The sequence below is a fragment of the Sorex fumeus genome, unplaced genomic scaffold (assembly GCF_029834395.1).
Source record: "Sorex fumeus unplaced genomic scaffold, SorFum_2.1 ptg000098l, whole genome shotgun sequence".
Taxonomy (NCBI): Eukaryota; Metazoa; Chordata; class Mammalia; order Eulipotyphla; family Soricidae; genus Sorex; species Sorex fumeus.
The window spans coordinates 23,523,819-23,539,671 of NW_026606155.1; the positions used below are offsets into that span (position 1 = coordinate 23,523,819).

Consider the following 15,853-nt stretch of genomic DNA (forward strand, 5'->3'; position numbering starts at 1 on the left):
ACATAAGACTGATTTTTGAGATTTTGAGACCGAACTGGGGCTGGAGCGATAGCACAGCAGTAGGGCATTTGCCTTACAAGCGGCCAACATTGCCGACCCGAGTTCAATTCCTCCACCCCTCTCAGAGAGCCTGGCAAGCCACCGAGAGTATCTAGCCCGCACGGCAGAGATACAGGCAGATCCTGGCAAGCTACCTGTGACATATTTGATATGCCAAATACAGTAACAAGTCTCATGATGGAGACGTTACTGGGCCCGCTCGAGCAAATCAATGAACAATGGGAGGACCGTGACTAGTTGTGGTGACTAGTGACTAGTTGAGGCCGAACTAGGCTGCCACACGAAGGAAGACAAAAATGATCATCTGTAATTTCAATGCACGTATGCTAGCATCAGATGCATCCATCGAGGACCTGATGGTACAAGCGTGAAAGATCAAGTACGACATCATTGGTTTGACCGAGACAAGAAGGCACGAATCTCACCATGCCATTTTCAAAACTGGAGAAGAATTGTTCCTTGGAACATGTGATAAAAGAGGTGTTGGAGGCATCGGTGTCCTTGTCAACACAAACTTGGCCATGAGCATTGATTCATTCGAATGCCTAACAACCCGAATCGGACATTTACATTTGAATAGATATGGCTCACTGCCGGCAGTTCCTATCTTCATTGTCTAAGCACCAACATCTCATGATGATGAAAGAGAAATTGAGAAGTTCTACATGGAGCTGGAGAAGTTCTATAAAGAAGACCACACCTTCTACAAGATCATTGTGGGTGATTTTAATGCCAAGATAGGACCGAGAAGATCAGCTGAAGAACTTCACATTGGGACCCATGGCCTAGAATGGAACGAACAGGGTGAGAGACTGTCTGAGTTCATCATGTCGACCAAGACCATCCATGGTAACTCACAGTTCCAGAAGGCAGAATCTAAACGTTGGACATGGGAGTCTCCTGGTGGACGATTCCACAATGAAATAGACCACATCATATTGCCTGACCAATGTCGCTGTTGTCCCAAAATTCCGAACGGGATCAGACCACCGTCTCCTTCGTGCAAAATTCTACTTCACAGAACGGGGAGAAAGGGCTGCAAAGTTTAAAAAGAGAACTCCCAGAACGATCACCAACTGGGAGCTCTTTGGCACTATTGTGGCAACATGGGAAAATACCATTGTTGACAACATTGACAAGGAATACGATCGACTGGTTCAGCACCTCCATGATTGTGCAAGGAACGTCAAGAGAGAGATAGCCACAAAAAAATGACTGTCTTCAAAAACTCTTGAGCTTATTCGCCAACATGGTTTGGCGCATGCCTCAGGCAACCACAAGCTAACGTCCGAGCTCGCAAAGCAGTGCAGAGATGCAATCAAGGAAGACCTCAAAGAGAGAAGAGCAGAAGTGCTGGTAGATGCGGCAGAAGCTGGGAAAAGTATTCGTAATGCCCACCTGTCCTTTGCCAACTACAAGACCAGGATGACTGCCCTCCAACGTCTTAATGGATCTATCACATCCTACAGAACGGCAATGGAGAAGATTATCCATGACTTCTACTCAAATCTCTTCAATAGCCATGTCCACTTGCCGACATACCAAATTCCACAGGATGGATATGTCGTTCCCAACGTTCTCCCTTCTGAAATCCGACATGCTATTTCGTCGGTAAAGAAACAAACAGCACCTGGCCCAGACAAGGTCAGACCTGAACACCTGAAGAACCTGCCGTCAGTACTCATCAATACACTGTCTCGGCTCTTCACACGCTACCTGTCTGAATGCAAGGTTCCATCCCAGTGAAAAACCAGCAGGACCGTACTACTGTTAAAGAAGGGAGACATCCATGACATTGGCAACTATCACCCGATCTGCCTATTGTCTGTCATCTACAAGTTGTTCACTCGAGTTATCCTAAATAGGATTGGCAGAACACTAGATGAAGGACAACCATGCGAGCAAGCCGGGTTCCGCAAAGGATTCAGCACCATCAACCATATACACACAATAACCAAGCTCATTGAGGTTTCTCGGGAGTTCAAGATGCCGCTCTGTCTAACGTTCATTGATTTAAAGAAGGCCTTTGATTCTGTTGAGACAGAAGCGGTCATTGAAGCCCTAGCCAATCAGGGCATTCAAGCCCAATACATCAAGATCCTCCATGAGCTGTATTGCGGATTCACTACCAGGATCTCACCATTCTTTTTTTTTTTCCCTTTATTTTATTTTATTTTATTTTATTTTTTACAGTTGTAGATTTACAATTTTTTGTGCTTTGGTTTCAGTTAAACAATGATCAGATACCCATCCCTCCACCAGTGCCCATTTTCCACCACCATGGATAATATCCCTCCCACCCCCATCCCCCCATCCCCCCTGTCTCTGTGGCAGGGCAATCCCCTGTGTTCTCTCTCTCCTTTTGGGTGTTGTGGTCTGCAAAAGAGGCATTGAGTGGCAAACATGTTCAGTCCATAGTCTACTTTCGACATGCATCTCCCCTCCTGGGAGGATCCTCCAAACATCCTTTATTTGGTGCTCCCTTCTCTATCTGAACTGCCCTTTCCTCTAGGATACCCGGCTGACCTCTAAGTTATGGAGTAATCCTCCTGGTGCTGATCTCAGCTATTCTTGGGTATTAATCTCATACTTTGTTACTTTATATCCCCCAGATGAATGCAATCTTTCTATGTCTATCCCTCTCTTTCTGACTCATTTCGCTTAGCGTGATACTTTCCATATTGTACCACTTGTATGTAAATTTCATGACTTCATCTTTTCTAACAGCTACATAGTACTCCATTGTGTAGATGTACCAAAGTTTCTTTAACCAGTCATCTGTTCGTGGGCATTCAGGTTTCTTCCAGTTTCTGGCTATTGTAAAGAGTGCTGCAATGAACAAACAAGTGCAGATGTCACTTCGACTATACATTTTTGCCTCTCTGGGATATATTCCCAGGAGTGGTATTGCTGGGTCAAATGGGAGCTCAATTTCTAATTTTTTGAGAATCATCCATACTGTTTTCCAGAAGGGCTGAACCAGTGGACATTCCCACCAACAGTGAAGGAGTGTCCCTTTCTCGCCACATCCACGCCAGCATCGGTTGCTTTTGTTCTTTTGAATGTGGGCCAGTCTCTGAGGTGTGAGATGGTATCTCATTGTGGTTTTGATCTGCATCTCCCTGATGACTAATGATGTAGAGCATTTTCTCATGTGCTTTTTTGCCATTAGGATTTCTTCTTTGAGAAAGTTTCTGTTCATTTCATTGCCCCATTTTTGGATGGGGTTGGATGTTTTCTTCTTGTGGAGTTTAACCAGTATTTTGTATAGGATCTCACCATTCTACAAAGAAGTAATCGTTGATGTCAAGAGAGAGGTTCGGCAGGGTGATACCATTTCACCGAAACTCTTCAGTGCCACCCTCGAGAACATCATGCGACGACTGGAATGGGAAGGAATGGGAGTGAAGATAGATGGTCGGCAACTACACCACCTCCGCTTTGCTGATGACATTGTTTTAATAACACCAAACATTAGCCAAGCGGTACAAATGCTGGCTGACTTTGACCATGAGTGTGGAAAGGTAGGACTACAGCTGAATCTTACGAAGACAATGTTTATGAGAAACAGCCTCATTCCTTATGCCCCATTTGCTCTCAATGGAACGACCATCTCCAAATGCAACAGCTATGTGTACCTAGGTCGAGAAGTAAACATGACAAATGACCTGGCACCCAAGCTGTGGAGGAAGAGAGCGGCTTGGAACGCCTTCAAGAGCATCGAAGAAATAGCTAAGAAGAACCTCTGGCTCCGGGCACATCTCTTTGATTCCACTGTTCTTCCTGCATTAACATATGCCTCAGAGACCTGGGCCCTACACAAACAGGATGAGAACTCTATTCAGATCTCCCAAAGAAGAATTGAAAGAGCTATGCTTGGAATATCACGTTTCACTCAAATGAGAGAAAGAATCCGGAGTTCCGACATCCATCGATGATCAAGAATCAGGGACACTGTCTCGTTTCCCAAGGTGTCAAAAATCAGATGGGCTGGTCACGTAATGAGATTTAAAGACGACCGCTGGACTAGAGCTGTTACTGACTGGATTCCATGGGATGTCAAAAGACCGCGTGGCCGCCCACCTACCAGATGGTCAGACTTCTTTATCAAGATCATGAACGATCGGTTTGAGGCTCTTCATGTTTCTAGAGCGAACAGACGCCATTGGGCTACACTAGCACGCGACAGGGACAAATGGAGCTGTTACTGGCACCCGCTGGAGCTAATCGACGATTAACAGGAAGTTCAGTGATTAAGTGATTAAGTGAGACTGATATCCAGGGACAGTAGAGACAAGGGCCAGAAATATTGCTCTATAGTTGGAAGCCTGCTGAGCTGGGGGAGAAGGCAGTTAAAACAGAGAAAGGATCACTAAGTCAATGATGGTTGGAAGGATCGTTCGGGATGGGAGATGTGTGCGAAAACTAGATAAAGGGGAAAGGTTGGGATTGGGAGGGGGGATACTGGGGACATTGGTGGTGGAAAATGTGTACTGGTGGAGGGATGGGTGTTCGATCATTGTATGACCGAAACTCAAACATGAAAGCTTGGAACTGTATCTCATGATGATTCAATTAAAAAAACTGAAAAAAAAAAAACCATCCCCAACCAAAACAAACCCTCCCCATGGTCCTACATTCTCGGCTGTGGAATGTCATAATATGTGGACTTAGCAGCACCCACTCTGGAGGGCACTGGAGAGAGTAGACAATTTTCAGACTCCCCAATCCAAATAAAATAATTCTGATACCAAATTGAAAGTAAAACAAAAACTGTGAATCTCAAGCTCTCTGCAACTGGGCAAGTGGGTGTTACATGAGAGTGTTGGTGGGGCTTCCCTTTTTATTTTTTCCTTCTTTTAAAAACATCTTAACATTTTAATTTTTTGATTTTCAATACTATTAACAATGATTTCTCATGGACATAATTCCAACACCACACCCATCCTCAGTTCACCCATCTCACCCCACCAGGAATCCCATCCTTCTTCTCTGTCAGTTCTGTGTGCCAATTCTGTTGTTGATTTTGGATCTTTGTTTCTATCTCTCTGTGTATCTTTAAGTTACACATGTGAGATAGATAATTCTGCATCTTTCCCTTTCATTCCGATATCCTCTAGTTCCATCCATGTTGCTGCAAATTGCATGATTTTGTTCGTTCATAGCATCTATAGTATTCCACTGTGTATATAGACCACAACTTCCTCTTAATAAATGAAAACACACATAAGTAGTGGTGGGGTTTCCACTTTTATCAGAGAACCCCATCTTGTGAAAAAAGGTTGAGGTGAGAATAACTGGGAAAGGAAGTACTTCTTACAACACACTTATTCTTTCCTGCACCGCATTTCACCCTTAGAATTTGCATCTACTGCAAATCACAGGGAAAATGGACATAAAGATGCAATTTTAAGTATATTATTTTATATTAATTAATCTTGAGCCTTTGTTCATACACAGTTGTTCTCAGGGCTTACTGATAGGTGGGCTCAGGGGACCATATGGGTTGCTGATGATCAAACCTGAGTTTCCTGCATGAAAGGTCCTACTGATTATCCTACCTACTGATTATCTCTTCACTTCCAAATCTAAATTTTGATTAATTTTCATCTGGTAGCAACTTTGGCCTTTCATTTGGAAAACAGTTCTATGAATTTTAATACAAGTATAGATTCAAGTAACCATCATTGCAATCAAGATCTATCACTCCTACAACTCCCTTTTGCTATCTCTTTATGGCCACATCCTACCTCACTAATACACCTGGAAACCACTAATCTGTTTTCCTTTACAGATGCTTTGTATTTATAAGAAAGCCATGTACATGGGCTCAGCCATCTATAATCTTTTGAGACTGCCCTGTTTTATTCAACATAAAAATTTGATACTTATCCAAGAGGCTGTTGTATCATTACTACAAAATAGTATTCATTGGCTGGATGTACCAGGTTAACTTAACCATTAACCCATTAAAGTACATTTGGGTACTAAAGCTGCTGTGGTGTGCAGGTTGTGTGAGCATTAGTCCTGATTTTTCTAGGACATGCTTGTAGTAGTAGAATGGCTTAGTTACCTAAGTAGAATGGCTTAGGTACATAAACATGGCTTTGTGATGAACTGCTAAACAACATTTTCAGAGCTGCTGCACAATTTGACATTTCTTACTGTCATTGCAGGAAAATTTCACTTCATACCACATCCTTGTCAGCACTGAAATAATAAGGATTTTGTACTTTTAAGTCATGCTTATAGGACTGTAGTGATTTCTCTCATAGGTTTGATTAGCAATTTCCTACTGCTAATGATTTATAATGTTCTTTTGTGTTCTTCTCTGCCATCTTTGGTAAAGTTCTCTTTGGTAAAGTGCCTGTTTAGGATTTTGCCCACTTTTAAGCTGAGTTGTTTTTTATAGCTGAGTTTTGAGAATTCTTTATTGAAAGGCATTATTTTATTGTGATGGTAGGAGGGACTGAGAAAAGGGAGGAAATAGAGGAGGAGGAGACTTTCTCTCTGAAAGGAATTGAGGAGTGAAAAGGGGGAAAATACATGCTGGAATAGAGCTGCAGATACATTGTTACTTTCACCTCATATCTATTCTGGAAAATAATTATACTTACCGCTTCATAATCTGCCAACTCCAACCTTGCTTTGTTCTGCATGGTTCTTTTACAAAGATAGATGGCTGAGGGAACAAGAAAAATTACACCATGTACAGAGCCAGCAGTGTGGTGTGATACGTCATCCATCCATCCATCCATCCATCCATCCATCCATCCATCCATCCGTCCGTCCACTTGTCTATTCAACTGTCCATCTATTCATCCATCCACCCTTCTATTCATTTCTCCATTTATCCATCCATTCCTTCCTAGAACTTTGTTGTAATATGTTTCTGTCTTCACTCTTTGACATCTGACTTCTGGGAATCTGTCTATGCTTAGGATTCTTGGAATAGCCTTTCTGATAGTCTTTCTAAGTAAGAACCTAAGTGTAGCCATTTTAGAAGTCAGCCATGCTAGACACATGAGACTAACAGTTGAACTGGGCATGAACCCTAGGTTGTATCCTGGAGCACATCCTAGAAACAGAAACGAAACAGATGGAGAAACAAAGACTTGAGATACCTGTGGTCTTTGGGTAGCAACATCTCCAATGAACCAGGCAGCTAGAGCTTTCCTCTGTTATGTTTGATGAAGGGGTTGTTACACAGTACCTCCTTTGGTTTCCTGGACCACCAATCAGGCAGACTGTCTGGTGGGGGCGGAGGGCAGGGGAGGAGAAACCTGAAGCAGGAAGCCTGGCATATTAGCAGCCGTACCAGATCTTGACCCAACAGCAGTACAGGTCACTATAGGTATGTTGGCAATGCTGCTCCAGGTGGTACAATGTGTTGGCGGGTGTAAAACTTAGACAAGGTAATCCAGATTTAAATGATGGACTGAGTTCAGGCAAAATCATGCCAAGATATTTCCAAATCTTCTGGGACCCACAGCTAAGTTGTGAGGTAACTTTTCATGCATGGAATACAAGCTGGTGTCACTCCTGATGACCTTGGGTCACACGACCTTATATGTTCAGTTTGTGTCCCCAGGAAATGGATGTTATATATGAGCGATTCTGTTCCACGTAACTTGTGTGTGTGTGTGTGGGGGGGGGTAGAATGTAAATGGTTGAAGGGACCCCCTCTTGGAACATGCTTTCTCTGGTGTTTGTCAGTTTTTCCATGGTGCCCTTCACAGAGCTCACTGTAATGTTCAACCAATAACCCTAGAAAAGCACATTTGAGAGACCCATTTTAAGCTCAGGCAGGGTTTGCTCATGTTTAATATTTCTTTTTTCTTTTGCTTTTTCTTTGGAGGGGGCCACAACCAGTTATGATCAGAGGTTAGTCCTGACTCTGTGCTCAGGAATTACTCCTGGCGGCACTTGGGGGGACTATATGTGATGCCAGAGATTAGATCCCAGTCAGCCATGTGCAAGGCAAATGCCCTACCTGATATACTATTGCTCCGTCCCCTCAAGTTTAATTTTTCAAAATATTGTTCTCCTTGCCCTTGCATTGACTCCTTACCAGCATTTCACTTGATTCTTAGGGGTGGAGGATGGGCCACAAGTCGTGGTGCTTGGTACCTATTTCCAGTGCCTGGTGCTTGGGAGACCATGAAGTTCCAGGGACGGAACCCACAGCTCCCAAAGTAAAGCATGTGTTGCATCCCTTAGAGTTACCTCCTGGGTCCCAGTGACTTTTCTCTTGAATAACCCACTGTCATCTCAAACACAGTGAATCTCATCATGATAAAAATAGAAACATTGCAAAAGTTATAAAATGAGCAAATTCTTTGGTGTGGGTGAGACACTGAGCAGTGCTCAGAGCTTATTCCTGGCTCTGTGCTTAGGGATTACTCATGGCAGGGCTCAGGGAACCATAAGGAGTATAAGTACCTGAATTCAGGTTGACTGTGTGCAAGGCAAGTAACGAACTCTCCAGTCCCAGTGAGCAGATCTATGCAGTTAAATATTAAGAAATATATTGACTCTATGCTAGTCCAAGGTATTTAAGAAAGTGGCCTTTATTAGTGATAACAATATTTACTTCCATCTCCTAAACTAGGAAACACATAAATCACAAATTTCTCTATTTTCCTCACACTCTCTAATTAATTTTTTAGAACAATAGGATTTTAGCCTTGGAGGTAACCTTGGCAACCACCCAGCACAAACCCTTCATTGACCTATGGGAAAACAAAAGGCCAAGAGTAGTGGAGCAATTTACCCAGCAGCGAGCTAATGGTGAAGGTAGAATTAGAATTAAGATCTAGTTCAGAGCTTTTTCCACTGTGACATTCACTGACCCACTTACTCATTCATTTATTCATCCATTCACCCATTTAAAAATTTATTGAGTGCCTCGTAGGTGCAAAGCGCTGTTTTCAGGGAATCATCATAACAGAAAATCCACTTTCACGGTGTGGGTTAAATGTCAGCCACCATTCTAGAGCCTTTGCAAATGTTTGTGCACTCAATCCCAAAATTCTGCGAGTTGTGTCCTGTATTCATTCTTTTTAGATGGATGAAGGGAAATTTTCCTACTTATTCCTCATTGTTGGGCACCTATGGTGGTATCCAATCTGTTCCAGATGGAAACTGACCCTTCCCAGTCTATTCCACATTCTTGTTGAATATTCTCAGTCCAACATTTTCATTCAACCGTTTCAGTTGAACATTCACTTAGATTCACAAATTATGAATACTACAATCACTTGCACCATCATCTTATCTACCCACTCCTCACTCCTCCAGCCTGGTCTTCTTGTAGGGCAAAACTGTGAGTCTCCCTCACCCCCTCAGACTTGTGTGAGGTGACCCGGAAGCGCTTATGAATGAAGGACAACCTCATCAATGGAAATCAGATCTCAGCTCCCATAAATGGGTTTCCAGAAACAGTGCCTCCGGGAAACGAAGGAAATCAAACCTTAGCTCGGTAGTGATGACAGTAACCACCACCACAGTTCTGATGTCCACTTCTGAACTGCACATGCATTTCTTTTCATCCTAACCAAACCATAAGAGGGGACAAGTATTATTACTATTCTGTTTTGAATACTAGGTCTCTAAGGCACAGAGAGGTTAATTCACTGGCCAAAGTCACATAGCTAGTGTAGCAAGTGCCACGTTGTGCAGAACAATCTCTATTTGTCTTCTTTTTCTTTGCAGTGCTAGGGATTGAACCTGGAGTCTCACACATGTAAAGCAAATGCTGCACCTCTGAGCTATACTCCTGGTCCCAAATTCACTTGGTTAATACAGAATTTCTGCTTTGGAACTACAATAAGTACATGAGCTCCCTGAGCCTGGAGTTCACCTGATTTGTCAAAATTAAGGCACAGGGATTCAAAAGGACTTTGATTTTAGGAGTACCAGTACAAGTTGTTATTTTTATCCTTGCTCATGTTGCACAGTTAGAATGATGAGACGGGAAAGCCCTCAGAGACAGGGAAGGGGAGCCGTGAGGTCTGCTGCGTCAGATGGCCTGAGCTCTGGGGTTTTATGTTCAAGTAAATCTTTTCTTCTTACTCAGGCCCAGATAGCTGTTCCTGCTCCCCTTCTAACCTCTCTAAGGTCTGGAAAAATATTGGCTTTCGCATCTACAAGGGCACATGGCGGCCTCCAGGAATAGGGTGACAATGATTCAAATTCCAAATTAGTCTTTCGTAAAGCCTCTTCTCAGTCCCAGAAGTGCTGGTCTTAGGAGCAGCCAAATGTGGCTCTGCATTCTGAGATGAAGCCTTGCTGCTCTGCAGGTCACATTGCTGAGGGCACAGCCCAGCACAGCTCGAGGCAGGGGCCCTGAGTGCCTTCACACAGCTGACAGACAGGCAGAGGCTGCTGAGCTTGAAGGCCAAACCAGGAAGCTAATTAAACGTGTCCGAATCCCATCCTGCAGCCAGCCTGCTGGCTTCCCCGTCTCTGACTGGGGATGCGAAGGGAGGGGCCTTAACTCACAGGACTCCTGGACTGGCCAGAACATCCCCAGTGGCTGAACCAGCCTCCCACCACTTCCTCTGCCTCCTTCCTGTCATGCTGAATAAACAACTATGTGAGAAACCCAGGGAAAAGCTGCAGGCCCCATATGGTGTTTGTCCCATTAGGGTCCCAAGAGGGAGAGCTGGGTCCAGCTCTACCAGCAGTGGCCGACATGTTGGGCTCAGCAGCAGGAGAAAGGCTCATGGGTCTGGGATCAGGTTCAAATTCTGCTGCCTCTTCTGGTGTCCACCAGCTACCTTTGAGAAAGACCGAGAGCTGTCAGCAAATATTTGAGGAGCTCCATCTCTGCCTCAGGCCTGTGCTGTGCTTTTGGGTGTGTTTTGGTACCAGTTCCTATCCTCAAGGAACCGTATAAGAAAAGAGAGTGTGCCAGCATAATGTGGTCTCCAGGCCTCAGAATCCTTACTGAAATAGAGGCATAAGGTCATTTCTCTAGATAAGAACACATGAATACAATGGTCTCCACAGAGAAACTGTTGACAAACAGCACATCCCTGCCTGGTAGAATAATTTATAGCATACCCAGCTCCCAACATACCTGCTCTGGTTTCCTAGTTTAGGGTATCTTCTGTATCCTTCCCTGGCCTGTCCCTTTTCTCCTAACTCCCTTTCCCCCCAATATCCAACTTTCAAAAATGCCAGTGAGTCGTTAGGAAATCTTAGCAAGTTTGTGAGAACAGAATGGGCCAAGGACAAGTGGTCCTGTGATCCAGATTTTCCTGGAACCCAATCCTGGAAGAGTGGTCAGCAGTCACAGTCCTGAATCATCACTCTGAGCTCCCAGATCTCCAGGGCTTCACAGAATGAGCCTCTCAGCTGCCCTTTCCTTCCTCCATCCTCTCTTCAGCACCACACAACACCTTCCTGCTTATGTTGTCTCTCATCCCCAAGTGGCACAGGTGCTGAGTATACAGGTCAGCCTCTAAGGAAAGGGTGATGAAGGAGAAAGACCCTCCCCTCATCCCTGTGCACTGCAGTCTAAGCATCTGTCTTCTATGCTCCCTGGAGTAACAGTATGGACCAGGGCCCCACTGCTCACCATAGTCAGTGTTCTCCGGCTCCCAGCAGTTTGAAGGCCAGAAGTAGGGAGCCTGTAGAAAAACACAGGAGTCAGGACTCAGATGTACCCTGCATCCACATTTCCATTTCCTTATATGCATCCAGGGAAGATCCCTGCCCCTGGCAGGCTCTATTCTGTTCTCTCGCTCACATCCACACCCCACACCCCCACTTTCCCTGATTCCTTAACAAGGCTGAAGCCAATCAACATTTTAGTGTTGAAGCGGGCCAATGACATCCAGGTCAGCAAAATAAATGCCAGAAGGAGCAATTTAATTTACAGCACAAACATTTCTTATCCCAAGAGAGTGGGAAGCCAGATGGACACAGCTGACATCCCTGCCAACCTTTTTTTACCCCTTTGTTATAGAGTGAATTGTGTGCCCCCAGATTCCTTGGAGGAAGTTCCTGCTTCCAACCAGGTTGAATTTGGAAGGAGGCATTCATTAGGACAAGTTAAAATGAAGTCATAAGGGGGATGCCCTCATCCGAGAGGAAGAGGAAACAGCAGGGCTTTCCTTCTCTGTCTCTCTCTGTCTCCCTGTGTCTCCACATGTAAAGACAGAGCAAAAGGCAACCATCTGTGTGCCAGATAAGTGCTCTTATGATACATGTCTACTGGAGTCTTGAGCTTGGATTTCCAACAGCAAAATTGGGAGAGAGCAAGCCCTGAGTTTAGAGTGTTTTGGAATGGGTTCTCAAAGACCCACCAGGATGTCTTGACCTCTTAAAGAACTTTATTTCAAAACTGTTTTTAGTTTTGGTTTTGTTTTGGGGCCATACCTAGCAGGTGCTCAGGGCTTACTCCTGGCTCTGTGCTCAGGGATTACTCTTGGTGGAACTCAGGGGACCATATGGGGTGCCAGGGACCGAACCTAGGCCAGGTGCATGCAAGGAAGTCCCCTACCTGCTGTACTATATCACTCCGGCCCGCAAACTGTTTAGTTTTGATCTTAACACAACCCTTAGACTCTTTGCCAATACCTTCTCAGCAAGTTCTAAGAAAGGAAGTAGCAAATAGGTGGGGAGGGTTAGTAGATAGCAAATTGAAACTTATCCCCAGGACTGCACTGATCTAGGTTCAAAGTCAAATCAAATTCTGCGCACCACACTTGGAGTTCCTTACCTGGAAGATGAGGAACCATCTTCCCAGTGACCATATTTGAGCTTCAGAATAAATGAAGAAATTGATGTGACAATTGCTCTACAGAAAACAAGCTTTCCACAAAGGTCTTTTATTATTATTTAAATGGAGCAACAAATGGCTCAGATCAGGGTCTGAGTGGCTTTTGCAGTGCTGGTGATGTTCCTTAAAGCCCCTTTCTTGTGTATGTGTTTTGCGGGGGTGGGGACTGGAGGGGTGGGGGTGGGGGGCAGAGAGCAAGCTTGGGGATGGATTGGGCCATATCCAGCAATGTTTTGGATTTAGTCCTGGCTCTGTACTCAGGGATCACCCTGGCAGTGCTCAGGGGACCTTATGTGGTGTTGGGGATTTAACTGAGGTCAGCCACATGCAAAGTAAGCACCTTCCTCACCGTTCTCTGAGACTCCCTCATGATTTAGAAAAGAAACATTTGTTTAAAATATTTTATTATTAAACTAATATAGGGCTGGAGAGAGTATCAAGAGTATAGCACTTGCCTTACATGTGGCTGACCTGGGTTTGGTCCCTGGTTCCTCATTATGGCCCCCTGAGCTCCCAATCTCCTGCCCCTCTGGAGTGATTCTTGAGTGCAGAGTCAGGAATAAGCCCCAAGAACAGGAAAATGTGTCCCCTCCCCAAACAATCAAAATGTAGTTATTATAGTTTAAGTCATATGTTTATAATGGAGGGTTTTTTGTTTTTGTTTTTGTGCCACACCTGACCTTGGAAACAATACGTGGTACCAGGTCCCCACTAGAGTTAACTGCGAACAAGCAAATGCCTTAATCCCTGTGTTATCTCTCTGCCCAATGGGTTTGATGCAAGTTACCTCATCTCTTTACCACTACCAAAAATGCCCTATGTCACTTCCAACCCACCTCTTAATCCAACCTCCACTTCCTCCCCAATTTGGTATTCTCAGTTCTGTACTCCAAAGCCAAGGCTTATCATCCTTCAATACTGTCTATACCCTTGTTTTGTCTCTCTGTCATACAGATGAATGAACTCATCTAGTACTTGATCTTCTCTCTATGACTTATTTCATTTGATGTCCTCCAGTTGTATCCAAGTTATAGCAAATTAAAGAATTCCATCTTTGGCTGCATAGATTCCATTGTGGATTAATCTCACAACTTCTTTATCTACTCATCTGTCATCAGGCATTTGGGTGGTTTCCCTATCCTGGCTATTGCACTAAATGCTGCAATGAACAGAGATATGCATGTATCTTTCTGAATGAATGTTTTCGTGTTGGGGGTTAGATACCTAGAAGTAAAATCACTGGATCACGTGGAAGTTCTATTTTTACTTTTGTGAACAAATCTTTATACTGTTTTCTGCAGAGGCCTACCCAGACGGCATTCCCACTAACAGAGAATAAGAGTTCCTTTTTACCACCACCATATCCCCATCCTCCATGTTTTAATTCGGTTGTTAAATCTGAGGTGAAAGGATGGTTCCTTGGGTAGAAGAATCAGCAACAAAGCCTACCTGGAAACGATAAAATGTACCATCATCCTTCATAGTGAGAACATGGTCCGAGATCGGGAAGACGTAGCCCTGGGCAGCTATGAGGCTTCCCAAGTGTATTGCTTCAACTGCAGGGATGGGCAAGAGAAAGAGAAGTCATTAAGAAGACATCAGGAGGCAGGGTGAAAGGCAGAAATTTATACAGGGAGAGGAAAGCACAGGCAATGGCCATCATGCCCAGATATCATTTTTTCTAATATGATTAATTGCTCTGGGACAGGGTGGGAGGTGGTGTTGGATATAGAGAAGGGGGATACCCATGGATGGGAGGGGCTGATACATGTCTGGACTTGTCTGGATTCAACTCTGAGAATCTGACATTGCTGAACTTGCTGTTGTCAAATCTTGTAGGAGAAAATTTAGCTACATGGTAAAGAGTGTGAGCTCAGTATGGATAGACCTGTCCTTCACTGAGATATTTCACAGAAAGTGCTTGCCAGGGTTTGATGCAGGGTACACGTTCAGAAAGTACTATCAGCCTGATTTGTATTTTGGGTTTTATAATATATATGTATATATATATATTTATTTAAATCACTCCCAGCAATGAGCATGTAACCTCACTGCCTGTAGAAAGTCTGGACTCACTTGTGTTCAACCAGCAATGAAGAAGTGTTATTTTCACTTAGTGAAGATGTGGGAAAATGGAATAGGAGGCCAACCTGGTAGAAGTATTTATATTTTTCTCACAATCAAGCTTTTTTGTAACTTTAGCACCAACTGTAGATAGATTTCCATAACTAGTAAGGAGTTTCCTGTATTTTACACAGAGCTAAGAGAAAATATTAAATATAAATATGGTTTTACCACAAGTGATAATTGTTCACAAATATTCTTACTAGTAAATGGAATTTTGGACATGGGAAATGTTGACCTGAGAGGTGGCCCAGATTGGGGAAACTTCAGGGATGATTAATTCCATAAATTCTGTTTTTGTTGTTGTTGTTTTTTTTGCTTGGTTTGGGGCCATACCCAGTGGTGCTCAAGGATTATTCTTGTCTTTGTGCTTGGGAATCACTACTACTTGTGCTTGTGGGACTGTATGCAGTGCTAGAGATCGAACATGGACCAGCCATGTGCAAAGCAAGCTACTCACTATACTATCTCTCTGGCCCCAAGTTATGAATTTTTAAAAATAACTTACTTTGGTGTGACATACCAACTATTCAAGAGGTTAATTTTAGCCCAGACATTTTGCTTATTGATAACTGCCTATCTTCCTCCAGAAAGGACGAGCAATGTAACTTGTGGAGTCAAAATAATGGCGATATATTTTATGCTTTGTGATGACCAATCTGCTTTGTAATATCTTCAAAAATTATAGGTCCGGCAAAAAAGAAATTTCTTGACACCCACATTCCCAAGGAAGTAAGCAAAAAATGTGAGCAAAAGGTGACATACTGTCAGAAATCGAGGAGCTGAAAATCTCACTGGATGTTTGGGGCTTCTTATTAGAAATGTGGCAGATGGGAAGAAGAAAGGAAGTGCAAAGGGATGAGGGCTGGAGTGGGGACA

General features: G+C 43.7%; 1 protein-coding gene across 9 annotated transcripts in view; it reads right to left on the reverse strand.

The window, feature by feature from the left end:
* The window catches only part of RGS6 (regulator of G protein signaling 6), a 570,853-nt gene that overhangs the window by 85,087 nt on the left and 469,913 nt on the right, over window positions 1–15,853 (reverse strand). For all 9 annotated transcript variants that reach the window (XR_008795065.1, XM_056133560.1, XM_056133562.1 and 6 more), the window contains exons 5-7: window positions 14,300–14,406; window positions 11,645–11,696; window positions 6,678–6,742 (exon numbers count right to left, since the gene is read on the reverse strand). Coding sequence is in view for 8 of the 9 variants with exons in the window: in XM_056133560.1 (XP_055989535.1) it covers window positions 6,678–6,742; window positions 11,645–11,696; window positions 14,300–14,406 (224 nt within the window). In the remaining variant the exon portion in view is untranslated. The remainder of the gene's footprint in view (window positions 1–6,677; window positions 6,743–11,644; window positions 11,697–14,299; window positions 14,407–15,853) is intronic.